The sequence below is a fragment of the Podarcis melisellensis genome (genome assembly GCF_964234715.1).
Source record: "Podarcis melisellensis genome assembly, chromosome: 15".
In the NCBI taxonomy this organism is placed as follows: Eukaryota; Metazoa; Chordata; class Lepidosauria; order Squamata; family Lacertidae; genus Podarcis; species Podarcis melisellensis.
The window spans coordinates 28,291,785-28,319,192 of record NC_138532.1 but is presented as its reverse complement, the minus strand read 5'-3'; the positions used below and the strand labels follow the sequence as shown (position 1 = coordinate 28,319,192).

Here is a 27,408-nt window from a genome sequence, read left to right as displayed (position 1 = left end):
GTAGTATGGAGGCAGTCCATCAAAGCTGAAGCTGGGTGCAAGGCAGGGAGTCAGGTGAGGTCAGGAGCTCTGGCAGGAAAGCAGGATAGGGTGCAGGCAGGAACTAGCAACCAACAATATTGCTCCCGCAACTTGGGACTGGGGCTGGCTGGTTTTATCTGCCCCGAGGCATAGGGGAGCCCCAGTCCTAAGGTGACTTGCCTGGAGGTGAGCATTCCTCCTGCGGGAACTTAGTTCCCTCCACCTCTCTGCCCTGAGCCTCTGCAGCTCAGGAGAGGCTGGAGGGTTACTGGACCCAGAGGCAACCTCAGCTTCCTCTGACGGGGCTGAGAGTGGAGCACCTGCAGGCAATGGGTCCTCCATCACCCCAGGAGCCAGAGCAGACTCAGCTGGTGCCTGCACCTGAGGACCCAGCACAGGTGAGGACCCTTCAGGCTCATGCCCCAGCCTTGGCTCAGCTGATTCTGGAGGCAGGGAATCCTGTGCAGGCTGGGATCCCTCAGGCTCAGCATCTGAGTCTGAATCTCAGGCCATCACAACCTACCTACCTTCTCACATCCATCTAATCCAGAAAGTGGAGTTGCCTGCCAGCTTCCTCCTCCTCTTTAGCCTCAAAGTTTCCCCTTGTACAACCCAGTAGGGCAGAGGAGAACCAGAAAAAGAAGGGCATTTGCTCTCCTACAGTTGCGACCCACCCACAATGGGATGTAGGGGTGGGGGTGGGGAATCAGTTCAGCCTGCTTTTTAATGTGATTCTACCTAATTTGTACTAATCCAGAATGCGGCATCTAGACTCGGGGGCGGCCGCCGAGACCACATTACACCGGTCTTGAAAGATCTATATTGGCTCCCAGTACGTTTCCAAGCACAATTCAAAGTGCTGGTGTTGACCTTTAAAGCCCTAAACAGCCTCGGCCCAGTATACCTGAAGGAGCGTCTCCACCCCCATCGTTCTGCCCGGACACTGAGGTCCAGCGCCGAGGGCCTTCTGGCAGTTCCCTCACTGCGAGAAGCAAAGCTACAGGGAACCAGGCAGAGGGCCTTCTCGGTAGTGGCGCCCGCCCTGTGGAACGCCCTCCCATCAGATGTCAAAGCGATAAACAACTACCTGACATTCAGAAGACATCTTAAGGCAGCCCTGTTCAGGGAAGTTTTTAATGTGTGATATTTTAGTGTATTTTTGGTTTCTATGGAAGCTGCCCAGAGTGGCTGGGGAAACCCAGCCAGATGGGCGGGGTACAAATAATAAATTATTATTATTATTATTATTATTATTATTATTATTATTATTATTCCCAAACAATGTATGGACCAAATTGCAATTATTTTTCAAAATTCAATTTTTTCTCTCCAAATTTTGCAGTTCAAATTCCGGCTCACTCCAAATCTTGACATTTGGGTTGGGTCACAACTTGGTCTTCGTTCTCTGCCTGTAAAATGGGGTGAAAATGTGAAAAGGGATGAAATGAGGTTCAGAGGAGGCTGTGCTGTAATTTTTGAGAAGGAATGACCAACGTTACTCAGATCTATCCTGCCTTTCAAAATCCCCTGTGTCTGAAAGGTGTGCAAAGTGGGCAACTTTGTGTGTTTTTACCAAGCTTGAGAAAGGACCTGTTTGCCATCTGAATAAATTCAGTGCGCAATTTCTTGCTTTTTCAAAAATGGGTTTTCACACAGCCATAATGTTTTTGGTCTCTCACAAAGAAGCACATTCATGGAGGGTGAATGGAAACAATATTTTGCTTGTTCTTGGCATTGGCCTGTCTGGAAGGTTTGCAAAGCCAGAGAGAGAGAGAGAGAGAGAGAGAGAGAGAGAGAGAGAGAGAGAGAGAGAGAGAGAGAGAGAGAGAATGAATTGTTGATAGCTAAAAACATCAATGTTTTCACTAGACAGAAAACTATTACAACTGCTGACAAATTGTGACACTTCCAGTTTCGTGCTCTGTCGTGTCATGTAGTAACAATGGTTTGCAGAGAGAACTTCTGCCTAAGTAGCAAAATGACTGCGCAATGGAGCGATTCATTTCCATGTATTCTTATTACATTTCTATCCTATGTTTCCTTCCATGGGTTGTACATGATTCTCCCCATTCCCTCTTTTACCTTCACAACAACTGTGCAAAGTAGGTCAGGCAGAGAGATGGTGCGTGGTCCCAGGGTAACACAGCGAGCTGCATGGCTGAGTGGGGAATTTGAACACTGGACTCCAGGCATGGGCATAGCTGGGTGGGGCACCTGCCCCCCTAGATAAAGTAAAACAATAGAGATACTTAATTAACTGACCAATCACGTCAGTTGTGCCTCCCCTAACAAAAATCCTGCCTACACCCAGGTCCTAGTCTGTCAGGGAGACTGCTACACAACTGCTACACAACACTGGCAATAATGATGACTGGACTTGGCAATGGTGACTTTTCAGAGGACAGCATTTGCTACAGTTCTTTGGTCATGGGTTCATGGTCAGGGTTGGTTTGAGACATTGTGCTGCCTAAGGCAGAAGAGCAAAAAGGATTGTCCCCAATGCACTTAGTGGGATACTTCTTTCAGTGGCAAAACATTTTGTGCAAGCCGAATGTTTCTTTCCATGAGCAGAACATTGTTGCACAAGCAAACTCATAAGCAGGTTACAGAACAGATTACAGAACAGATTACAGGTTACAGAACAGGCTGCAGAACAGATTGTGCACTGTGTGTTTTCATTAGCTCTGGATTCCTCTGTTGGGCAAAGTCAAAACTCACCTGTTCACAAGAGCAATAGCCCTTGCACTAGTAGACATAGAAAGCCTTAAACGACTCAGGGCTACAATACCGCAAGGCTTGCCTCTCTCCATATGAACCTGCCCAAACACTGAGATCATCCTGTGAGGCCCTTCTTTGTGTGACTCCCCCATGAGAGGTCTGGAGGGTGGCAACTTGAGAACAGGCCTTTTCTGCAGTGGCTCCCCATCTGTGGAATGCTCTCCCCAGAGAGGTTTGGCTGACGCCTTGATTATACAGTGGTACCTCAGGTTAAGAACTTAATTCATTCAGGAGGTCTGTTCTTAACATGAAACTGTTCTTAACCTGAGATACCACTTTAGCTAATAGGGCCTCTTGCTGCCACTGCACGATTTCTGTTCTCATCCTGAAGCAAAGTTCTTAACTCGAGGTACTATTTCTGGGTTAGCGGAGTTTGTAACCTGAAGTGTCTGTAACCCAAGGTACCACTGTACACCTTTAGGCACCAGGCAAAATGTTCCTCTTTGGCTATTTGACATCCAGTGCCCTTTTAAATGTGTGCGGAGGGGGGGGTGTTATTGGTTTGTTGTCGTATTGTATTATGGTTATTGGTTTGTATTATGTATTTTGTGGTTTTTATATTGTAATTTTATGTTGTGAACCACCCTGCAGATGAAGGATATATACAAATTTTAATAATAATAATAATAATGTTGGATACCGTAATTCCCACTGTCTCCTTCACCACATGTGAAGGTATTTAGTACTCCAGTCTGGCCAAGTTATTTTGGAATCTGGGGCAGAAAGTCCCACAAGTTTTTCTCCCTTGGAATACAAATACAGTAGCAATACATTAAATAACTAACAAGTTACTGTCCTTTTATGAAACCCAAAATTCTCTGCCTAACGGTAGGACTGGCTCTGCCCATGATTGTGGGAGAGTTGGGGGGAAATAAGAACCCTGTTCCTACATATCTCTTACAGCCAGGGTTACACAGAGGCAGGGCAGAGGAAAGGACTGCCTCAACAGGTCCAGTTTGGCCCAGGTGGATGCTGTCTGGGTTAAGCCAGGACCACCATTCCAATAGATTTCTATGAAGCAATCTGACAGCACAGAACAGCACAGACTGCCATCAACAAAACTGCAGTACAGTGGTACCTCGGGTTACATACGCTTCAGGTTACAGACTCCACTAACCCAGAAATAGTACCTCGAGTTAAGAACTTTGCTTCAGGATGAGAACAGAAATCGTGCTCCGGCAGCACGGCAGCAGCAGGAAGCCCCATTAGCTAAAGTGGTGCTTCAGGTCAAGAACAGTTTCAGGTTAAGTACAGACCTCCGGAACGAATTAAGTACTTAACCCGAGGTACCACTGTATAGTAAATTCAGCAACCACTAGGCCCTTGATCACGTTCAAAAACCTTCTCCTGACAGCAGAGGGACACAGCAAAGGGATGGTATCCATAATATACAAAATACTGCTCCAAAATCCCACAAACCCCCTTGGTGCAATCAAAAAACAATGGGAACATGACATAGGCTATGAAATAAACCCCACTCAATGGATTAGAATGTGGTCTAAACCTCCCTTTAAACCCATCTCAGCCAAAAGAAGGGAACTCACTCTGAAACTCACCTACATGTGGTACTTAACACCACAGAAACTGGTGCTGATATACCCAGGAACCTCACCAAAATGTTGGAGAGGCTGCACCTCCACAAGCACATACCTTCACATGTGGTGGGAATGCCCCCAAATCCAACCCTTCTGGACAGTAGTCCTACAAGAGATATGCAAAATAACTAAACAGGTATTAGAACTCACCCCAGAACTGGCCCTACTGAACATCTTCCAAGACCACTCACATTATACAGAGCTTATAACCCCCCTACTCTCAGCAGCCAAAAGCCTCATAGCCAGACACTGGAGAGACCTGTCAGGAGTGAATATGGACCAGTGGTACCAAATTGTATGGGAGACAGCCTTACTAGAAAAGCTAACCAATAAACTGAAGCTGACATGGGGACAAATAGAAGAGGACACCTTCACCCCAGTATGGCTCCCCTTTATCACATACACAGCCCAACAAGACAACAACAAGAACCCACCAGCAGTATACAAATCAATCTGGCTTACCTGAACCAACAAGCCCCACCCTCCCAAATGCAAACAAACCCCACTGCAGCCAACCACAGACAACCAACCACACCCTGCCCCCTAAGAACTCTCACTACCAAGGAAATGTAAAAAACGAATAGAAAGAGAACCTACCCAGTTGATGCTGACACAAAACCCCACATGTACACTGTGCAAAAGAATATAAGCCTCTCCACCCCACCCCTCCTCTCCCCCCTCTTCTTCCCTAACCTTATACTGTACTCAACACTAATGCCTCACAACAAATGTAACTCATTTGTAAGAAAGACTGTACAACCTGAAAAAAGAGACAAGACATGAACTTTTGAAAACCAAGAAAATCTTTAATAAAAAAATTATCAGAGAAAAAACAAAACTGCAGTATGTCCCAATCTAAACAAGCTTCTCTCTGCCTGCCCTGGATACATCGCTAGTGTCTCTGTTTCTGGGTTCTGTCTTTTTGTCACACTCTGCTGTGACCAAGATATGGAGCCCAGGGTGATGTTGTGCAGATGAAGCAAACTCCCTTTTTGATAGATCCCACTGGATTCTATAGGGCAAAATTAAGAAAAGGTTGCAAACAGCAAGACCTTCTAGTAGGGGCATAACCCACAATAAACCAGGGGTGGTATTCAATTCACTTTTACACAGAGTGGACCCACTAATTCTGAGTAAAAGTGTGTCACCAAGGGCAGCTCTCACCACCCCTGCCCTGCTGCCATCATTGTGGTACCACTTGGAACACACTTCTGCCTTCTCCCATAAGAGATGAGTGCCATTCACTTCTATGGAAAACAGGAAAATGCTGAGCTGGGGGGACCCTGGTGGGATGGGATAAACACTGGCTTCAAGGGGTTGTGCACCAGAAGGGGTGGGGAGAGGAAAACACCCAGGATCCCTGCAATATGCCAGCCTTTTCTCTCCCCCCACTCATCAGAATGACAAGCATTTCACCAGTTAATAACAAGCATCTGGAGACAGAAAAAGTTGCATAAGTCATTTTCCATGTTTTGCTGGTTAGTGATTGATATTTGGGGCACTCACAGGGGCAGGAATGGGTGCAAAAGGACCAAGTGGCTGAGGGCCGAGAGGAGGAAAGTTGCTCTGCCCTCCTAGTTCCCCTTTCTTGCCCATGTTGTTGTTGTTCTTTAGTCATTTAGTCATGTCTGACTCTTTGTGACCCCATGGACCAGAGCACGCCAGGCACTCCTATCTTCCGCTGCCTCCCGCAGTTTGGTCAAACTCATGTTCGTAGCTTCGAGAACACTATCCAACCATCTCGTCCTCTGTCGTCCCCTTCTCCTTGTGCCCTTCATCTTTCCCAACATCAAGATCTTTTCCAGGGAGTCTTCTCTTCTTCTCATGAGGTGGCCAAAGTATTGGAGCCTCAGCTTCAGGATCTGTCCTTCCAGTGAGCACTCAGGGCCGATTTCCTTAAGAATGGAGAGGTTTGATCTTCTTGCAGTCCATGGGACTCTCAAGAGTCTCCTCCAGCACCATAATTCAAAAGCATCAATTCTTCGGCGATCAGCCTTCTTTATGGTCCAGCTCTCACTTCCATACATCACTACTGGGAAAACCATAGCTTTAACTATACGGACCTTTGTTGGCAAGGTGATGTCTCTGCTTTTTAAGATGCTGTCTTAGGTTTGTCAATGCTTTTCTCCCAAGAAGCAGGCGTCTTTTAATAGATAGCCTCTTTCTCCCCACAAGTCTTTGCCAGCTCAGGCTTTGCACTATGGGGGGAGGGCATAGGCATAGGCATAGCTAGGAAAATCGATGAAAATACTTAACTAAAAGGAGAGATTGCAAAAAGATTTTGACAGATTACTTGGGGGTCAAAAGAAAGTAACTGAAAACAACTGTCGTTGAGACATTTCATTCTGAATCTGCTTGTGTTCCTGGACCCATAAATGCAAGCTAGGCATCTGCCCTGGGCACATGACACACTCAGTGGGCACCACAAGCAACCGTGCTGAGACAATGTTGCCTGAAATCACCCCAATGAATGGCCGCAGCAAAGAGCCATGAGAGAAAAGCCAACTTATTGTGCAGCGCGAAGCTCAAGGCTGCTTGCATCAGCTGCAGATACAAAGCAACGTCACAAATCAGGAACCGACCAGCTCTTCATCACATAAGATGTGGACTGAGCCAAAGACACCTATCAGCCAGCGGTACAATTTGGATCCACGTATCTTAGCGTCAATTGGTTTGCTCCATCAAGATCCTTTTAAAGCCATCCTGGGGCCTGAATGTGGCCCTTCAGGCCTTTGTGTCTGGTCCCCAGAACCCTCTTCACGCCTCCCTCCCAGGGCCACACCTCTCACTGGCCCTGTAGTTTTTTTCCTGGCTGGAATGTGCCCCTGAACTCTGGATATCTCATTTGGTCAGAGCATGGCGCTGATAATGCCACGGTTGAAGGTTCGATCCCCGTGTGGGACAGCTGCGTATTCCTGCATTGCAGGGAGTTTGACTAGAATGATCCTCAGGGTCCCTTCAAACTCTATGATTCCATGAGCTCAATATTGTTCTGATTGTGCCTCTTAGCCAGTGGTGAAGCGGCCTGCTCCAGCACCGTGGGCAGAGCGCAGGCAGGGGCATGGCTGGCGTGCGTCCCGGGGGGCATGGCACACATCCTGGGGGCGTGGCACACCGCCTTCAGGGGCGTGGTACCTAGTGCGCTGGGGAGTTCACACGGCATGTGTCGGGGGGGGCAGCTGCAATGGTACCCCCCTCCCTGGTGGTCCCAGGGGTGGTGCACTCTCCCCGCCCCCCATTCCTCTGCCAGTGCTCTTAGCTTGACTAAATGGGAGCTAGGAAGGAGTGTGTAGGAGTGAGTGAGTGTGTGTGTGTGTGTGTGTGTGTGTGTGTGTGTGAGAGAGAGAGAGAGAGAGAGAGAGAGAGAGAGAGAGAGAGAGAGAGAGAGAATAGAAACTAACCTATTATGCAAAGGCAAAATTTACATTCACTGTCCCACCCACTTTTGCTTCTGGCTCCACCCACCACTGGCCCTTCTCTCTCTCTCTCTCTCTCTCTCTCTCTCTCTCTCTCTCTCTCTCTCTCTCTCTCTCTCACACACACACACACACACACACACAGTTTTCCTCCCACTTCAGGATGGAGGTAGTCAAACTGAGACTGAGTAGGCATATGCTGTGGCAGATCCTTCTTGGTGGCATCTGTGTGTGTTACTTGGAGTAAGTCACAGTCCATCTGGATGAAGGAGAAGCCTTCTTTTCTCCAGACCAACACAAGACTCTTCAGGGGGCCAGGGAAAGTCCTGTGCAATTTGCAAAGCTCCTTCTTCTGCCAACACAGCTGGTTCAATAAATGGTAAAACTTAAGGCTGCCTGACATGATTCTCATTCTTAGATCCACATCCACACTCCCTCCCTTAAGCCAAACATGTTGCTAAACTCCTGGCTTACAGTGCTTCAAGGAAAACTCCATGGGCTTGAGAGAGAGAGAAATACGCCTTATGCTCACTTACTTGGGAGTAAGCCCCACTGAACTCAGAGGGACTTCTGAGTAGATATGTATGTATAGTATCGTGCGGTCAATCAGCAGCATAGATTAAAACATGTATTTTAGTTAATACAAAAACTTATTTAAAAAATATAATATGTGCCAACCTTTTAAAACTTTTGAATGAACCGTTTTCACACAGCTTTAAAATAGATCAGCAGCTTTTTTTTCATCCTCCTAGGACAATCTTCACCTTGTTATTTTAAATCATCATCAACTGCAATGAGTTTTTTTTAAAAAAAAATACTTAAAAGGTATCCCTTGGAGTTAAAGAAAAGAGCAACGTTATTTATCCTGGAAAATTCAACAGGCTGAAGCTGTTAAAAAGAAAACAGCTAAAAAAAAAGGCAAGAAAGCAAAATAGGCACAGGGGATCGGCTTTTACACTGCAAAAGTCTCCTGCTTTTCCAGACACCAGAATCCAAGTAACCAAATCCCCCTTCAGTTAATTCACTAACTCTGCTGACCTTCTAAAGGTTCCATTATTTCTGTGACTTATAGAAAAATGCACCTCTAAGAAAACAGACTTCAGCTCCTCTGCACATTTTGCAACCCAGACTGCCTCGCCACTTCTCTCCCCCCCCCCCCCGCCGCCTGCCCCCTTTCTCGGTAGGGGAGGGGGATGCTAGGGGAGGGCGTGGGGGGAAGCCTTAAATCTTTCCTTCAAATCTCCAAATATATGAAGTCTGAGGAACAAATTCAAAGCAGGCACGGACGCCTGAAGAGAAGTTAGAGGGAGAAATATTCCGTTTCATTCAAGCGCATCAAGGGTCTAGCTGGAGTCTTGTTTGGCTAAGGTCAGACGAGACTGGGCTCTCCAATAAAAATAAATCTCAAATTAATTATGGCCTCAAGCGAGGGGCCAGACGTTTGGAGCTGGTGTGCTGCAGTCTGGTTTTTGGGAATTCGTTTTTTCTTCTTCTTCCTCCTCCTCTTCCTCCTCCCTCCTCCCGCAACCACTTTAAATTTACAATATTGGAACGAAATGGGGAAGAGAAAGCGAGGTCTCTTTTACATGTGGCCTTCCAGACGTGTATGGTGGACTCTTGGATCCCTTCAGCCTCAGCCAACATGGCCCTCGGCCAGAGATTATGAGAGTCAAGCAACTTCTGGAAGGACACGGACTCCCCATTCCTGGACTGGGGGGGCGTGTACCCAAAGAGAAATCCCTTATCTATTCAGAAAGAAAGAAAGAAAGAAAGAAAGAAAGAAAGAAAGAAAGAAAGAAAGAAAGAAAGAAAGAAAGAAAGAAAGAAAGAAAGAAAGAAAGAAAGAAAGAAAGAAAGAAAGAGCTTGAGATAACAAAACCTAAACAACAGCTCCAGCATGGAGTAAGAAAACTAATGATGTCAGTGCTTCTGAGCATGTGCAAAATTCCTACTTTGTTGGGACCACTGCTTGGCTAAGATATGTGTGCTGCTTTGGGGGAGGATTTTTTGTCCTTGTTAATGCTAAAAACCTATGGAGGTTGCTACTCCCCTCCCCGTCACCATGGGAGCCAACTCCTAGGGGCAACTCCAGCCTCCCCCCATACAATACTTGAGGTGGCTACTCCCCACAAAGTTGATGGGCATTGCCATTGACATGGTGTGAGTGTGCCACACCTTGTGTTTGATTCATAGCTGTCAACGTTTCCCATTTTTTAAAGGGAAATTCCCTTATTCCGAATAGGATTCCTCGCAAAAAAGGGAAAAGTTGACAGCTATGGTTTGATTATGTGGAGTGGGGCTTACCTGCCGCACCCATATTTTATTCAAGTTGGCCCCCCCAAAGGAAGGGCTCATTATCATTGCCATACCTGTATTTCCATATTGAGCAGGGTGTGTGGGTGTGGACTTCCCCTGCTGAATATCTGCCTGTTTCATAGCTGTTAAGGAAGAGTTAACAAACAAACAAACAAAGGATTACTCTGTCTAGTTGTGCTGAAGACTGCAGTTCAAACCTTGCCAACTTCAGCTGAAAGCAAGACCCCTGTATTTCTGGATGAAGTCCTTAGCTTATGTCACTGCCTTCTTTGTGTGTGTGTGTGTGTGTGTGCGCGCGCGCGCAAAGTGTGGAATCCTGCCTATGTGAAAGATAATGAGAGGCTTTCCCTCGATCTGTGAATGAGCTAGGATCTCCCTCTGCTGCTGTCTGTTTGCAGATCCAAGCCAAGTGGAAGAACTTCCAGTTCTTCTGGCAACGTTGCATCCAGATCCTTCGCTCATCCGGGGGTCGGCTGAAATGTCTAACTGACGTTCACTGCCCCCACCCCCCCATAATGGTTTTAGGGGGCTGGATTGTGCAAGGAATGAATGTAATATATAACTTCTCTCCAAACTGCTTTGATTTCAGCACTGTTGACAGCTACATTGTAAGCTCCTTGGGGGCGAGGACTTCTCTCTCCCGCTTCTGAAACTGTAAAGCCTCCGGTCCGTTCACAGTGCTCTATAATAATGCATGCGAAAGAGGATTCGCTAGGCTTCTTCCTAAGCCAGATCGGATCGGTAAAGGGAGACTTCCCGGAAGAGTGGAGCCCAAAGCAAGTCTCATTCGGATCCACGGGGATTTCTGCCTTACATGCATAGAATTTCAGCCTGGGGAATCAGTAGCTTATACGTGGAGCAGCGGTATAGATGCACAAAATGTTACTGCAAAAACGATAATTCTGTAGTATGGCCAGCATTTTGCATAGTTTCTTAGGAGCAGATTTCTGGTGCAGTCAATGGAACTTAGTTCCAAAGAATTTGGATCCTGTGCATTTTTGCCACGATGTTCTACGGAGTTCCAAGTAAGAAGGCATAGGATTGCAGCAGGGTGGGTGGGTGTCCATGTTGCCAGTGTGTGTATGATATGGAAATAGACACCAGCGAGGTATCAAGGGGTATTTTTCTTGCATAGGTGTCTAGCATAGGGTTCGTTCCTAAGCACAGAGTTCAATTGCAAGAGACAATTCCTGCATCGCAAGGGGGCTGGACTAGATGCCCTTTGGGGTGCCTTCCAACTCTACAATTATATGATTCAGTGATGCGGTCTAAGCATTTCTCACCGAATCCGTGATTCGGTTATATGATTCAGTGATGCGGTCTAAGCATTTCTCACCGAATCTGTAGCACAATCGCGTTCTTGTGCAGTCCACGGTTGCTTTAAACGATAAATGGCGTAAGGGGTGGTGGATTCTACTATCCTGATTTAATTGATTGATTGATTGATTGATTGAACGACGGTATTAAATACTGCCCTCCAGTGATCCCATCTTTTCTGGAGCTCCTCTACAGCCGGATCCTATGCAAAGTGAGCCACGCCCAGTCTGGGTTTGAGAGCCTTCCGGAGACACGCTGAAGGATTCAGCGCCGGATTGAAAGGGAGAGCCCTTGACGAAAGAGGCTCCCAGCATTCCTAGGCATGCTTACTCGAAAGTAAGTCTCATCGAAATCGATGGCATTTACTTCTAAGTCAGCAAAACGAGTAGGATAGTTTTGCGCTCATTTGAACTGATTTACGAAGTTTGTTGAACATCTTATTTTAAAAATTCATTGTGATATGCTGCTCTACCCCCCCCCAAAAGGAATATCTTAAAAAGAGAGAGGAAAACTATCCTGGCATTTTAAAAAATTGTTTCCAAATATCCCTTGGCATCCCTATTAAGTCGTAAACTTTCAAGGCGGACTCCTGAATAGAGACAAAACAGAAACAAAAGGTCGAATTGAGGGTTTGCAAAAATTGTTTTCCAGTTGCATAAAGAACGCAAGGCAGCCGCCCGCCCGCCCGGGTTCATCCGACGCATCAAGAAAGGCTTGGAAATAGTATCTTGTCCATTTACCTCCCTCGCTATTATCCCCGTTTACTTGTCAAAGCGTCGCTGAATGTTCCCGCGGTACACAAGTAAACGTATCTTTCGCCGGTCTTCAGCCAGACCTCTGGGGCCTGCGAGAAGGATGTGGCCTGAAAGTACGTTTCGTTGAAGTCCACGGGACTTACTTCGGAGTAGACGTGCCTAGCCTGGCTGTGACTGACTGTGCGCAGTGGCCTGTCAGCTAGCTCAGGATCTTGCTGAGTCCTCTCTGAGGCGATCCAGCGCCGGCTCGGCGGCTTAGATCCCATTGATGTCAATGGGGTTTCAGCAGCCTAACTCTGAGGCTGCGCTTAGCGCCTGATCTTCCTGCAGGTGAGGGAGACTTGCCGAAGGAAGCCGGCAGAAAGAAGGATTTGCTGGAAGTGATCAACCCGAGGGAAAGCCGGGATTGGGGGGAGCTATCGGCCTATCCCGTCTCTTTGTTGGCTTGATCACTATATGCAGCGATGTATATACATGTGTGTGTGTGTATAGATAGATAGATAGATAAGGTGAGAATCTCGTGCGTTCCAACTTTCGCCATCCTTTTACTTGTCAAAGGCACTCCAATTCTTTTCTTGTTGCCTTTGGGGGGGCGATAACAGGCGGCCTGATCCCTTCTGACGCTCCTCTTGTCCACACCCGCGTTTTATTAGAACTTAACTCCGAAAGGAAATTGGTTCAGATCTCGGCTTCCAGTATAAAAGGCGGAGGAGCCCAGATCGCTGGAAGACGAGCCCTTTCGGAGCGCTTTCTAGCCCCCTCTTTGCCTCGGATCATTTCCACAAACTTTCTCTGTTTCAGATCTTGACATTCACGGCCAGGTTTTAATGGCAGGCGACCTCAGGTCACCTGAAGGTCAGTATATTCGCTTCTCAGGGCGCACAAAAACACCAGGCAGCGACCGGGATGGCTTGCTCTTCTCAGTCGACATGGACACTGCCTAATGATGATGATAATAATAATAATAATAATAATAATAATAATAATAATAATAATAATAATAATAATAATAGTACCACGCCCATCTGACTGGGTTCCCCTAGCCACTCTGTGCGTCTTCCAACATACAGTGGTACCTCAGGTTAAGTACTTAATTCGTTCCGAAGGTCCGTTCTTAACCTGAAACTGTTCTTAACCTGAAGCACCACTTTAGCTAATGGGGCCTCCTGCTGCTGCCGTGCCGCCGGAGCACGATTTCTGTTCTCATCCTGAAGCAAAGTTCTTAACCTGAAGCACTATTTCTGGCTTAGCGGAGTCGGTAACCTGAAGAGTATGTAACCTGAAGCGTATGTGACCCGAGGTACCACTGTGAATAAAACTTCTTGTTGTTCTTCCCGATGCCATTTAGAATTGGACTGCGCTGCTGTGCACATCTACTCGAAAGTAAACTCCCCCGGATCCAATGGTTCTGAGCAAGAACGCATTGGTTCGGGTTGCAAACATTAAGAAAGCGACATCTGGGTCAGAGGAGGATGGGGGGGGGTCTTCCCTTTTCCTCCCTTCTCCCCCACTGGAGTTTGCCATGTCGTGGTGAAGCGGAGGGAGGGATGTTGTTGGGTAGTAGAGACAAGCAGCCGGCCAGCCAAGGGTTAAGCCTGGTGCCTTTGCGCGGCCTGCCAGCCAGCCCCCGTGGCCCCGGGCGGAGGGGACCTGACCCCGCTAGCAGCATCCAGATGTGGGCTGCTCTCCGGGGACACCGCGGCAGAGCCGCGCTCGGATTGTAAAAAGGAGACAAGGCGGCGGGGCGGGGGGAGGCGGTGGTCCTGTCCCCAGCCTTAGCCCCCCACCCCACCAGAGACTGGCTGGCTGGCAAGGCGGGAGCCCCCGACTGGGTGGGGTGAGTGGAGTGGAATGGATGGGGGGTGATTTTTGGAGAAGGGGAGACAGAGGGAGGGGCCAGGGAGGCTTCTCCGCCGCCGAGGAAGTCAAACATCCAACTATCCGGGCGCCGCGCCTCCGCGTGCGCGGCATCCTAAACAAACCTCCCCTTCTGGACGGGAGGGGCAAAAGGGACTTGGGCTTCTGCTTGAGACAGACACACACACACACACACACACACTGGCTGGACTAACAAAACCGGAAGAGGGGGGAGGAGGAAAGGCTGGACCTTGCATGAGGTAACCATCTTTTGTGGAGTGGGGGGCTGTAGAGAGAGAGATGTTGACAGTGAACTGCTGGGTGGGGGGCTGAGGCTGCGTGGGGGGAAAACTCCTTTTCCAATTTCTGCTCCATTTCCTTGGAAGACAACCCCACCCCCCACTCCCGCGCGCGTCTTTCCATTCTTCTCCGTTGCACAAGAACGGTGGAAGTGTTGGATGTTGGGGCTACTTTGGGAGGGAGAGAGATTTGTTTGAACAGTGCACAGTGCATGGCTTTGAGTGTTTGGGGAGTTTGTCCAGATCATTCTCATATATATATATATATCTATATATCTATATATCTATATATCTATATATATATCTATATGAATCTCCAACCGTCGCCGCTCGTTAGATGGAAACGCTCCGCCAGACCCTGAAATCCCTGATCCTGCAGGGAATATCCTAGAAAGATTTCAGAAACAAATCGGGCTTTCGTCCGGATTTGTCTGGGTTCTGCTAGCCGGTTGCGCGATCCTGTGTACAGTAGTACCTCGGGTTAAGTACTTAATTCGTTCCGGAGGTCCGTTCTTAACCTGAAACTGTTCTTCCTGAAGCACCACTTTAGCTAATGGGGCCTCCTGCTGCCGCCGCGCCGCTGGAGCACGATTTCTGTTCTCATCCTGAAGCAAAGTTCTTAACCTGAAGCACTATTTCTGAGTTAGCGGAGTCTGTAACCTGAAGCGTATGTAACCTGAAGCGTATGTAACCTGAAGTACCACTGTACTTTTACTTGAAAGTAGGTCCCATTGAGTAGAATCATAGAATTGTACAGTTGGAAGGGACTCCAAGGATCATCTAGTCCGGTAAGGCGGGACTTCCGTTGGGCTGAGCTCCTTTGGGGATTTACTTCCAAGTAAACCTGCCTATTCACAGGTTTGGGCTTCGAGAAAAGAGGCAGAGCGGATCGGACTTCTTTTCAATCCTTTTTTTGACATTGGGTCCACTCACCGTCCGCCCTGAGTCTCAGACCTATTTCCATCATCAAAACCGGCTAGGGACGTCTCCTATGTCCCTTGCACCTAGTCATAGGCGGGGGGAGTTTGTTTCGTAATAGAAAAACATACTCGAAATTAAGCGTCTCCTTATATATAGATAGACTCCATCAATTGCTTGGCGCGCATGTGAATCTATCCTAAAACTGTCCCAGACCCCCAAACGCAGTAAATTTGGCACAGTCCCTCTCACTTGAAATGAGCAAACGTCTCTCCACGCTTTGGAGAACTCAGGAACCCTTTACTTCCGAGTAGGGGTCATTGGGATGCCGCTGCATCTCAGCTGTCCTGCAACGCAAAAACGTTAAAATGCCGATTGGCTGCAGTGCTGACCAGGATATCACCCGAACAGGTTGCTCAAGAAGGTCAGTTTGTGGCTCCAGGTACCATTCCGTGGTACAAATGCTGTATTATTGAGAAGAAGGTGCAGAAAATAAAGAACAGGGGTCCCCAGAAAAGCTGCAGTCCTAGCTCCGCTTACTTGGGAGTAAACCCTATTTCATTTAATAGGATTTACCTTTGAGTAGACATGGTTAGGGTCGCGTTGCAAAGCTGCAATCCTCCGGTCGGGTTGTAATCCGAAACAAACTTACAAAGGAGTAAATCGCACTGAAGCCCGTGGGACTTGCTTACAGGGAAGCAAGCACGCTTAGGATCACCCTGTTAACTAGGAGTAAGCTCCATTGAATTCCGTGGTCTTTGAGTAGACATGAATAGGATGCCACTCTTGGCTTATTAAATTCGGTGGCAAACAATGCTTTATCTTATTTCGAAAACCAAGAAATCTTGTGGCTTTCGGTTACGCGAAGCCAGCGAAAAGGTTCAGGCTCTCACTATACACACATACACGTATACACGTGTCCACCCATGGTTGCCTCGCGCCTTACCTTAGTTGCCCTTTTCCTGGCAATAAACGGGAGTTTTGAGTTCCCTGTTAGGAACGGGGGAGGGGAAAAGCCAAACAAAGGAAAAATCCTCCAGAAACGGTTCCATGAAACGCCTGTTGAATATTGACAACCATGTGGTTTTGTCATCTATCCAAAAGAGCACACTGACACATTTAACCGTAAGAAATCAAATCAAATTTGGTAGGCTGGGGTGAACGAGAGCCTTCCCCCATCCCCGATGTAATTAACCTCCGGACGGGAAAACGCCTTATGAATGATTTATTTATTTTACAAATTGCATGTGAAGGGAAACGGGAATTAATGGCTCAAACTGGGATCCTGCAACGGATCTGTATCCTACTGAATTTCCGGATAAATAGAGCCAAGATCGCAGCGTCGGGCACCTTTAAATAGATCTGTCCGAAGAGCTGGGGGGGGGGGAATATCCCCCCAGATGTCCGGGAGAGGAGAGCCGAGTGGGGGCTCCTTGCCTCTCCTGACCAGCCAGCCAAAATCCTGCAGGAGCCGGAGGGAGCGCCCCGAGTCCTGAAGCGCGCTCCGGGGTCTCGCTCCTTATCTAACCCCAGCAAATATCCTGCTAGCTTAAAAAAAAGAAGTTCTCCTCCTCTTCGGATCCAGCAGGGCCGGCCCAGGCGCGGCGGGGAGCGAAGTTTCCTCCTCGAGTGACTTCACTTCCCAAAGTGAGCTGGGGAAAAAAGTTTCATCCGGTTAACTGTCGCTCTTTCGCTTTGCGGCGAGAGGAGAAGCGGAGGAGGCAGGCCGGGCGGGCGCGGAACAGAGTCGGGGCTGAAGCGGGCGGCGTAGCGCGGGCGCGGAGCTCAACCGGGTCAATGTGCGGACTCCCGGGACGCCGGACTGGGAAGCGCGCTCGATGGACGGGACCATTAAGGTAAGGGGGGGGTGAAACTGGGGGAACCAGGACGGATGAAGAGGTGGATGGATGGATGCGGGGCGAGAAGCGCGCAGGGACCAAGTGTTGGGGGGCAGAACTGGGAAGAGGGCTGCTGTGGTACTTTTCGAAGGGGGAGGTCCAGGAAGGGTTAAAACCCGGCCGCCGAGCGAGGAGCACCCCCTTCCTGCCCATTTTCCTCTCCTCGCTACTTGGCTTGCGCGGCGTCGGCTGCGATCCTACGCGAAGGGCGCAAGCGGCGCGCGGCAGAGCGCAAGCCTGAGCTGCTTGCCTTCCCTCCAGCTTAGCCACCCCCCTCGGCTGGGGAATCGGGGTTGGCAGCATCTGGTGAGATCTTGGGGGCTGGTCTTGCGCGTTTCCCCCCTTCTCCCCACCAGCATTATCACGCACACGTTGGAACAGGCAGAGCTGCTCGGGTCGGGGATGCTTTTGCAGAAGGACTGCAATGTGCGCCACGAAATCCAGGTCCAGGGTAATCGGCATCGGTGCGGCGTCAGGATCTCCGGTTCCCCCGCCCTCTGTGTTTTGCAACCCCCCCCCACCCCATTTTCAGGGCAACTTCTACCCGCGAAGCGCCTTCCGTCGATTGGGCGCTGCTATTCGCCTGCCTGGCTCCACGCGCGCCCTTTCCACGGCGGGGGCGCCACTGTTCGGGGTTTCTTTGGATTGCTGCGACCGGGGTGGGGTGTCTGAATGTCCCGAGCCCGGCCACTCGGTTGCTGGGACTGGCGCAGTCCCCTTTCAAGGCATGGGCACGGTTGATCCTCGCGCTCGTCTGAACACGCGCTGCTCTACAGGAAAAACAACAACGCCACACGCGGGGCGAGGGGGCTCCCTTCCTCCACCCCCAGCTCCATTACGGACCTGGTTAATTTCTTGGTCGCCTTTCAGAGGAAGAAAGAGGCGGGGAAGGGATCTTTTAAAGCTTACGTGTGTCGGGCAGGACTTCGTTGCGAGGCGCACGAGTTGGATCTGGGCCCCGGGGGGAAAGGGAGCTGGCCCGGAGGGAGATCTCCCCCACCAAACGTATCTGCCTGTTTTTGGAGATTCGTCGTCGTTGTTGTCGGAATCATAGAAATGTAGATTTGGAAGGGACCCACAGGGTCATCTAGTCCAGCCCCTTGCAAGGCAGGAAAGTTGTTTTGTGTTGTTGTTTTGACGGCTTCACCAGCAGCCCCTGAGACGGATCAGAGGAGGCGAATGTGCGCAGGGACGCGGCGGGCGGGCGGAGAAGCGGCTTCCTTGCCTGGGCGGGGCGGCGGCAGCGGCTTCCCTTCCTCTCCTCCCTCCCCCTCCCTCTCCCGGACCCGCCTCGCCCGCAAATGATCTCTTGCGGAATCTGCCAGATTCTTCGTAGTGAGTAACAAGTGCAGCATCCCACCCTGCAGGGAGGGTGGAAGGGAGGGGGGGGAGGAACGGGCGACGTCCTGATGACCTGGCAAGGAGGCTGCTGCTGCTACCACGAAGCCTTCAGCTATTTTGCGTCCTAACCACCAACTCCTGGAGAGAAAAAACGTCAGTTTCTCCTTCAGCCTCCTAGACACTGACTGAAGCAAACTACTCCAACTCCTCCTCCTCCTCTCTCTCTCTCTCTCTCTCGGACAGAAACACTCCGGAGTAAAACCAGGAGAAGGCAACATAGCTCTGGGAATTATTTATTTGGGCTTCCAAGGTTTTCCCTACCTAGAGGTGAATTTGAGCCCTGGTCCTGGGCGGGAGGTGTAGACCGGCAACATCTGGAGGGCCAGAGGTTCCCTGCCCTTGCCCTATAGCGAAGTGGTAGAGCCCTGAGGCTGCCGGTAGAGGATGGCAATTTTTTGAATGGAAAGGAAACCCCTCCCTGTATTCAGCAACACATCACTGATGTAATGCCAGGGCATCCGTGATGGATTTATACTGGATCATTCATACATCAATCTGCTTTGCTAGTTGTTCTGTGTCGCACAGATACAGCAAAGGTGCCATTATTGTAGCTGCTTGGGGAGTCTTTTTATGGTCCACTAATAATAATAATAATAATAATAATAATAATAATAATAATAATAATAGAATTGGTAAGAGGGAAAGGAACAAGGAAAAGTTCTGTGAATGGTTCAAAGGCTTGCTTTTGTATCCCGTCCCAGCTGAACTGCCAAACAGCAGCATGCATTTTCAAGTATTTGCTGTGCTTGCTGCTAAAAATCTCTGTAATAACTTCTGTGCAACATGAAATATAGGGGAGCACCTTATGACTTTTCCCAGCACCACTCTTAAGAGCTATGTTTTGTGTTGTCTGGGCCAAAAGTGGCTGCTTGCACAATAGGCCTCAGCATTGTTTCGATGGGCTTGAACTCCGTGTGTAGCTTTATATGAGACCTAATGTGTAAATCAGCCAGTGAGGTGCAATGGCTGGACAGACGGACTATGACCTGGGAGACTAGAGTTCAAATCCCTGCTTGGCCATGAAGCTCACTGGGTGACCTTAAGGCTAATCACCATCTCTCCGCCTGACCTAACTTGCAGGCTTGTTGTGGGGATTAACTGAGGAGGGGTAGAACCATGTCCACCACCTTGAGTTCATTGAAAAAAAAAGTGTGGGATAGAAATGCAGCAAATAAATAAATAATAAATAATCTGGGGTGACTAACCCATGGTTCCCTAGATACTGCTGGATTCCAGTTGCTGGTGTCTCTGATGGTTGGACAGGTGTGGTTTTTTTTGGAGCCAGGTGTCTAACAACAGTTAGAGCGGGGGACAGGGGACAGGGGACAGGGGGCAGGGCGGAGATATTTGGCCCCCTAGCTGTTGCTGAACTACCTCTCCCATCAACCCCAGCCAGCCTGGCCAAGAGGCGAGGCTGATAGGAAGTGTCATTTGGCAAACATCTGGAGGGCCACAGGCTGCCCAATCCATGATGTAAAGGACAGTTTACGTTTTGGATTCAGGGCAGTGCGACATGTTCCCCCGCGCTGGCGCCGCACCATAGTGCATTGTGCAGAATGGAAAGCAAGAAGTCATGGGGATGGGCACTGAATTTTGGCTTTGGACAGGAGGGCGCAGCCAGGGCTGGATTTAGGTTTGATGAGGCCCTAAACTACTGAAGGTAATGGGACCCTTTATATGGCAGGTGGGGCCCTTTACATACATCATAGGAGCCCACACAGCACAAAACAAAACACTGTTGCCATATGTAGGTTTTATTTTATTTGTTTGTTACCTTATATTTTCGAAATGTACATCTAGGTTTTTTCCCCTTTAATTTTTTGGGGGCCCCACAAGAGAGTGGGGCCCTAAGCTATAGCTTGTTTAGCTTATATGTAAATCCGGCACTGGGTGCACCTGAAATTTGAAAGGCCAAAGCCCACCTCTGTCATTACTGCCCTGGCTGCTGTGGGAAAAGGCTTTTCCTGTGTTAGCCACCCACAAGAGGAGCAGGTGGTGAGAATGCAGTTTGTATTTAAAGAGTTCAGTGTTGCTCCCAGCAAGGCATGCTGGGGTGTGGGGGGCGCTGGTCCCAGCAGCTGACATGCAATGTATACAGGTGCCCTGGGTAAAATGGCAAAATATTAATCTCGCTAGGTCTGCAGAACTGCAGAATTAGGAGGCAACCAACACCTGAGTTTTGCTCCTGCAAAATGTTGGGCATCAGTGCTCATCTGTACCAGCCAGCCTGGACAATGGTTAGGGGAACATGGAAGTTGCAATCCAACGTTGTCTGGAGGGTCCCACATTCCGCATCCCTGCTATATGTACATGAGCGGCCACATTCTTCTCCCTTTTCCAAATTCAAGAGCATCTAAAAAGAGAAGAAACATAAGGTGCATTAGCAGAATGCTCGCCAGAAGGTGGAGGGAATGGATTTGGAAATGTGGACATAAATATGAACTGTGAGTGAGCGTTGGTGGTTGTTTGCCTTTGTTACAGTGGCAGCTGGTGCCCATAGGGTACTGGTAGGGTGGAAGGCAGGGAGCCCAACAGTAGGGGGCACCAGAGCCAATGACAGGCAGGGCCAACTAAGTCTGTTTTGGCTCAAATCCTTCTCTCTGCTGAGTTCTACAAGGGCAATACTGAAGAGGAGGAAGTTGATAGGCAGGGCCACCTGCTGGACTGGCTGTCAGTAGGAAGACCAGGATGGAGGCGCTTGGAGGAAGACCAAGGTTAGGGTTGCCATATGTATGGATTTTCCTGGACAAAGCCAGAATACTGCAGTCAGCAGCAGTGTCTGGGCAGAAATCAGGAAAATCTGGACAGCCTGTGTCAGTTCTGTTTTTGCTGTTTCCCCATAAAAATAGCTCAAAAGCGGCATTTTAACGCAATTTTGCGGGGGGAAAGCTCAACCACTTTTCTGTCTGGATTTCCACTGTTTGAAATATGGCAACCCTAACCAAGGTTGATGGGGCAGTGCTCCATTTGCCTTAATGGGTCAGGCTCCACCGCTGCCTTTGGATATACTTGTTCACCCTTGTCCCTTTGCTCCATAAGCAAGCATGGCAATTTATGCCCTTGATTGCCAATCATGCAGATTGATCTGAGAGGAGGGTGGGGACTGGTCCAATGCAGGTTTCCTCAGCCTAGCTCCCTTTGGACCACAACGTGCCTCATCCCTGAGCGCTTGTCATGCTACCTGGGGCTGATGTGGTCCAACAAACCCTGGAGGGAACCGGCTTGGCGAAGGCTGATCTGGTGACTGCTAATGTTCTGGCTCTCAAGACAGAGGCATAAATTGGGGAGAGGGCAAAAAGTCTTGTGTCTGTATTCTGTAGGCTTCTCTCTCCTGGCAAACAGGCCTGGAAGATGGCATTTGTGTGTTTGAGCCCCTTCAAACATGCAGTTCCTATCAGTGTTAATCTTATAATTCACCCCTTCCGGGCTCCAAGACGAGAAAGAATCCTGTCCAAATCATCACATCTGTGTACTTATTTGCAGAACGTTGAACATTTCTTCTTCTGGAAGAATCTGGGGCTGCCAAACAGCACCGGGATGACCTTTACATTGCTTCAAATTTAAATTGCTTTTAATGTTGTGTTTTAATTACGTGACCTGCCCTGGGACTGTAAGGCGGGCAATAAATAAATAAATTAGGAGGAAACCCAGTTTGGTCCTTTGCCAGTCGCCCAAGCCAGAGAAAGCTGGATTGAGAAAGCTTTCCAAGTGGAATTACTGCTTTTGGGCCACCGGGAGATGGGTGCAGCACAAGACAGTCCCCTTCCAGGCAGGAGGCTACTCTCGATGCACCTGGCAACGTCCTAACGGTAACGGGCATTTTTCTGCAGCTGCGGCTCCTCTTTGCAAAGTTGGTTTGCCGCAACATAACAGATGGAGGAGGGAAGATCTGTGAAAGGACAGGGAAGGAACCCTTGAGCGTAGCCTGCAAGGGAAAGAGCAGTTGCCCGCAAGGCTGGGTAATTTGTCCAACCTCAGAGCCAGAGATCTGTGTGCTTCCTGAGAGTCTGTGCCTATTTCTGTCCTCTGAAACATGCAACCGACATACACCGTCTGCCTGCCTGCCTGTCATTTAGAACAGCGGCTGGCTCTTTTTTTTTTTTTAAAAAAAAGGTTGCCAGTGGTCAACCCGCGTGATATGCTGGCTGTGTTTTTAAATGTGCTTCTTTGGGTTCTCTTAAGCAGTTAAAGGACAACGAAATCTGTGATTTAGCATCCTAAACAGTAGAGACATCACCTTGGCAACAAAGGTTCGTATTATAAAAGCTATGGTTTTCCCAGTAGTGATGTATGGAAGTGAAAGCTGGACCATAAAGAAAGCTGATTGCCGAAGAATTGATGCTTTTGAATTATGGTGCTGGAGGAGACTCTTGAGAGTCCCATGGACTGCAAGAAGATCAAACCTATCCATTCTGAAGGAAATCAACCCTGAGTGCTCACTGGAAGGACAGATCGTGAAGCTGAGGCTCCAATAATTTGGCCACCTCATGGGAAGAGAAGACTCCCTGGAAAAGACCCTGATGTTGGGAAAGATGGAGGGCACAAGAAGAAGGGGACGACAGAGGACGAGATGGTTGGACAGTGTTCTCGAAGCTACCAGCATGAGTTTGACTAAACTGCGAGAGGCAGCGGAAGACAGGAGTGCCTGGCGTGCTCTGGTCCATGGGGTCACAAAGAGTCAGACACGACTAAACGACTAAACAACAACAACAAATCTGTGATGCAGAGTGATTCTGTATACGCTTTTGGTGACCACAGCTCAGGGGCACAGCATGTCAAGAGTATCAACTTGAATAAAATATTGTGGGGCCCCAGGTAAGCCCCAGCATAATCGATCACCTGATGCGGTGCACACACCCCATATGGATGGCAATGCCCACCAACTTTTATTGGGGGGGCTGGCCCCCTCAAATATTTTATTGCAGGGGCCAAAGCTCTCATGGCACCTAGGAGTTGGGCTCCTATGCAGCATGTGCTCTGCAGGTGTAGAGATCCTTTGGCCCTCCAGTCGTTGCTGAACTGCGGCTCCCATCCTCCTCCTTGACCATTGGCCATGTTTGCTGGGGCTGATGGGAGTTTTAGTTCAGTAACTTCTGGAGGACCTGCTGTAGTTTGGAGGGCAGGATTGCAGGTGATGGAAAAGTCAACTCTGTAGTCACTGGAGGCCAACATGGACTCAGAGGTGGAAAAATTAGTCTGACTAATAATAATAATGATAATGATGATGATGATGATAATAAATAATAATAAAATATTTTAAACTGGCACTCCAGGCAGCTTACAAAAATTAAAACAACAGAGCTTATTTATTGATTCATAAAAATATTTGTATACCACTATAGCATAAAAATATAGCAAAGTGGTTTACAGCAATGAAAACATGAAGCCGTATAGTTAAAGCCAATAAAGGATTTAAACAAGTTTTATTTATTATTTATTCCAGAAAAATTATATGTTGCTTGGCTGTTTAAAAACCCCTCGAAGTGGTTTACAGAAACAAGAAAATCAAGAAAAAATACAATACTTTAAAACACAGAGAAAGTTAAAATAATAAAAGCAGATTAGTATTCACACCAGGCTTCTGGGTAGGCTTGTCTAAACAAGGATGTTTTTAGCAGGTATCAAAAAGAGGACCCTGAAGGCACCTGCTTGATCTCAACAGGCAGGGAGTTCCAAAGTGCAGGTGCTGCCACACTAAATGACTGAGTTATTACAAATGGCGAGAGGCTATTACGTGGCACGTGTATTAGTGCCAATTCCATCGATTGAAGCAGCCAAGTGGGCACAAGCGGGGTAAGGCGATCTTGTAGGGAAAGTGATCCCAGGTTGTTAAGGGCTTTATATACTATTAGCAACACCTGGAACCTGGCCCAGTAGCAAACCAGCAAACAGTGCAGGTCTCTGAGCTGGAAAGAAAAGTTTAAAACAAACAGCAGCAGACTACTGTGGATGGGCTAGGCTGTGGCACAGTGGGTCACTGCATCTGGCTGTTAACCAGAAGGTTGGTGGTTCAAGCCCACCCAGGGATCAGCTTTGGGGAGGATTCCTGCATTGCAGGGGGTAGGACTAGATGATAACAACAACAACAACAACAACAACAACAACAACAATTTATAATTTATACCCTGTCCATCTGTCTGGGCTTCCCCAGCCACTCTGGGCGGCTTCCAACAGAATATTAAAATACAATAATCTATTAAACATTAAAGGCTTCCCTAAACAGGGCTGACCTGTGGGCCCCTTCTAACTCTACAGTTCTATGAATTGCTAGAACAGGCCTGGCAGAATAGAAACATTTTTAGCAGGCCTTTAAAAGTTGGTACAGAAGTCGCCCGCTGGATCTCTGTCCGCAGAGTGTGTGTCTCTTTCACTGGCATCCTATGGGGGTCACTAGGGCCAATGATACCTCCCCCTCCCCGTGTTTTCTTCTGGTTGTCACAATTATTTCATTCTTTAGAACAGGTGGAGTCAGCCTTCCGACTTGTCAGATGTCCTTTGTTTGTTTGTTTTTATTGGAACCAGATTTCCCAAACATAGCCAGGTGCTAAGTAAATAAGAAAAGAAAAAAAGATAATATAAAAGAATTTTTTGGGGGGTGGGGGCGTCAAATAACATGGTACATCTGAGCACTTTTTGAACCTAAGGATTTGTTTCTAGTATCAGTACTGAACTCTCACCAAAAGCCATGCCTGGTTAGGTTGCTTCATCTCAACAGACTTATCTAGATTGGGAAAGGAGGTTATTTTCGTTGTTGTGGTTGCTGCTGCTGTGGTTAAAACGATTTGCCAAGGTGTGTTGCACATCCCTTTTCTGTTCTCACTCCTCTGCTTTACAAGGTGGCTAGGGATGCACTTCGTAGAACGGTAGAATTGCAGAGTTTGAAGCGCCATCTAGTCCAACCCCCTGAAATGCTGGAATCACAGCTGATTTCCATCATTTCCAGCCAGACAGTGATGCCCTTTCCCAAGACTCCATTCCATCCCTCCTCCTCACCTTCCTCTTCCCACCATAGCATTCTGTGCCCACTGGGCATGCTCAGTCTTCACTAAGCTCTTTGGTGTTTTCAATTCCTGCATTACAGTCCCCCCGTCCCCCCTTGAAGATATTCTGTAATACTGCAAGTCTTTGAATTTCCCCAAGCCTGTTGATATCTCCCACTTCTGTGAGGATGGTGCCATTTTGGTTACATAAAAACTGAGCTCACTGTTGGTGTATAAGGTGCTGTGGGCAGCCTCCTTTGTGAATGGAACATTTATTATTAAATCGACCCATTTTTCACATCAAACAAGCAGTTATCTCCTCCCATGGAAAGAGCCCAACATGCCTCTTTGAATGTTCACCTCTGCCCAAGGCAAATAGAATAAAAACGCTTTTTGGTTGCTTTCCTAACTTGATAGTGGTAAAATTGCAAATACCTGCCTGAGGATTGAAGATGTGTTCTCGCACCTGTAAGCCATCTTAGGCTGCCACTGTTGGAAAACATCAGCCTCTGGCTGTATCATTGATAGTTCTTGAGTGCATCGTAAATTAATTTTATGTGCAAAGGAAAAGCGAACTGCAGTCAAGAAATGGTTGGCTGCCTTTCAGGGATTCACAGCTTCCTCTCTGATGTTTCCCGTTTTCCTCCATAACCTCTTAAGAAGCACCATAACCTCAGAAAATTGCTTAAATATGTGACACACATTGTTGCATGGTTGGGTGGGGGAAATGGTTGGCATGTGTCATTTTTGGATCTAACGCCACTAGAGTTTTATACAGTTTGGTGGAGCTCCAGAAATTGGGGTCATAGAGAAAAGTGTTGAGTTAGACCAACTGGTGTCCGGTTGGTGGTGGGACTGGACATCAGGAAACCTTAGGTATGGCTCCTAGACTGGGCACTATTAATGGTAGCAGTAAGCAGAAAGGCTCAGAGTGCCAGCTTCCCTGGGATTCTCCTCTTTGGCTTTCCCCAGATCGTCCATATTCAAGTGCAGACCCAAAATTTAGGTTTGCACAGTTAAAGTGGGTGAAAGTGCACTGTCACCCTAATGCAACAAATTTAGAAAATCCAGACTTTTGTGGTTGGGAAAATGACAGGGAGATGCATGGAAAAGTGTGGGAGATGGATGGATGATTGACAGGAAGATGTACCAAACACTCGGCAAGCAAATCAAGGTGAAAGCTCATTGCCGTATAACCTCCCTCTAAGCATATTGGAATGAATGCTCAGTAAAGCCCAGAAATGGTCTGACCTCTGCCTAGGCAAAGCAGGTTGTTTGGAAAATTAAGAAGCCTTTTGGAAATAGAAAGTCAAATCAATCAGACTGGGCAATATCAAAGCAAGACACACTTTGCTAAAAGAATAGATGAAAAGAGAGTTCTACATGAAAGTGTATGTGTTAGGTGATGTTCTTGAATGTTGCAGAGAGATCACCTCCTTCCAGAATGTGGAGCACACAGTGGCATGCTAGAGGCACATGATATCAATGGGATCCAATGCTCAGCATAGCCATATTTTTTTGTCGTAGTGAATGGATAAGCTTGTCCACAAGAGAGAACCTCCATATTCTCTAATACCGTTGAGAAACTGATAAATGATTCTGTATTTTTACAGTGCTTAGAAATCTTGAGTCTGGCTGCTAATAAGCCAAATGTGATCAAGTCTCGATAAGAATAATCTTCATTGTCAGACATGCCTAGAAGTGCTAAGTACGCATAGATCTCAATTCATGATCAATTATGAGTTATATTTCTCTGAATATATTTCCACACACACCCCAGTAAGGTTATACTTAGACACATGACTTAAAAGAGCACCCACATTCCCACAGTTTCTCTTGTAAGTGTGTGTTAAATCA

General features: G+C 48.0%; 1 protein-coding gene across 4 annotated transcripts in view; it reads left to right on the top strand.

The window, feature by feature from the left end:
• The window catches only part of FLI1 (Fli-1 proto-oncogene, ETS transcription factor), a 118,517-nt gene that overhangs the window by 11,480 nt on the left and 79,629 nt on the right, over positions 1-27,408 (top strand). Inside the window, exon 1 of one of the 4 annotated variants that reach the window (XM_081889926.1) lies at positions 16,944-17,128. The exons of the other annotated variants lie outside the window; for them this stretch is intronic. Coding sequence (XP_081746052.1) covers positions 17,111-17,128 — 18 coding nt within the window. The 5' untranslated portion in view covers positions 16,944-17,110. Of the gene's footprint in view, positions 1-16,943; positions 17,129-27,408 lie in introns of those variants that run through there. 4 annotated transcript variants of the gene reach the window in all.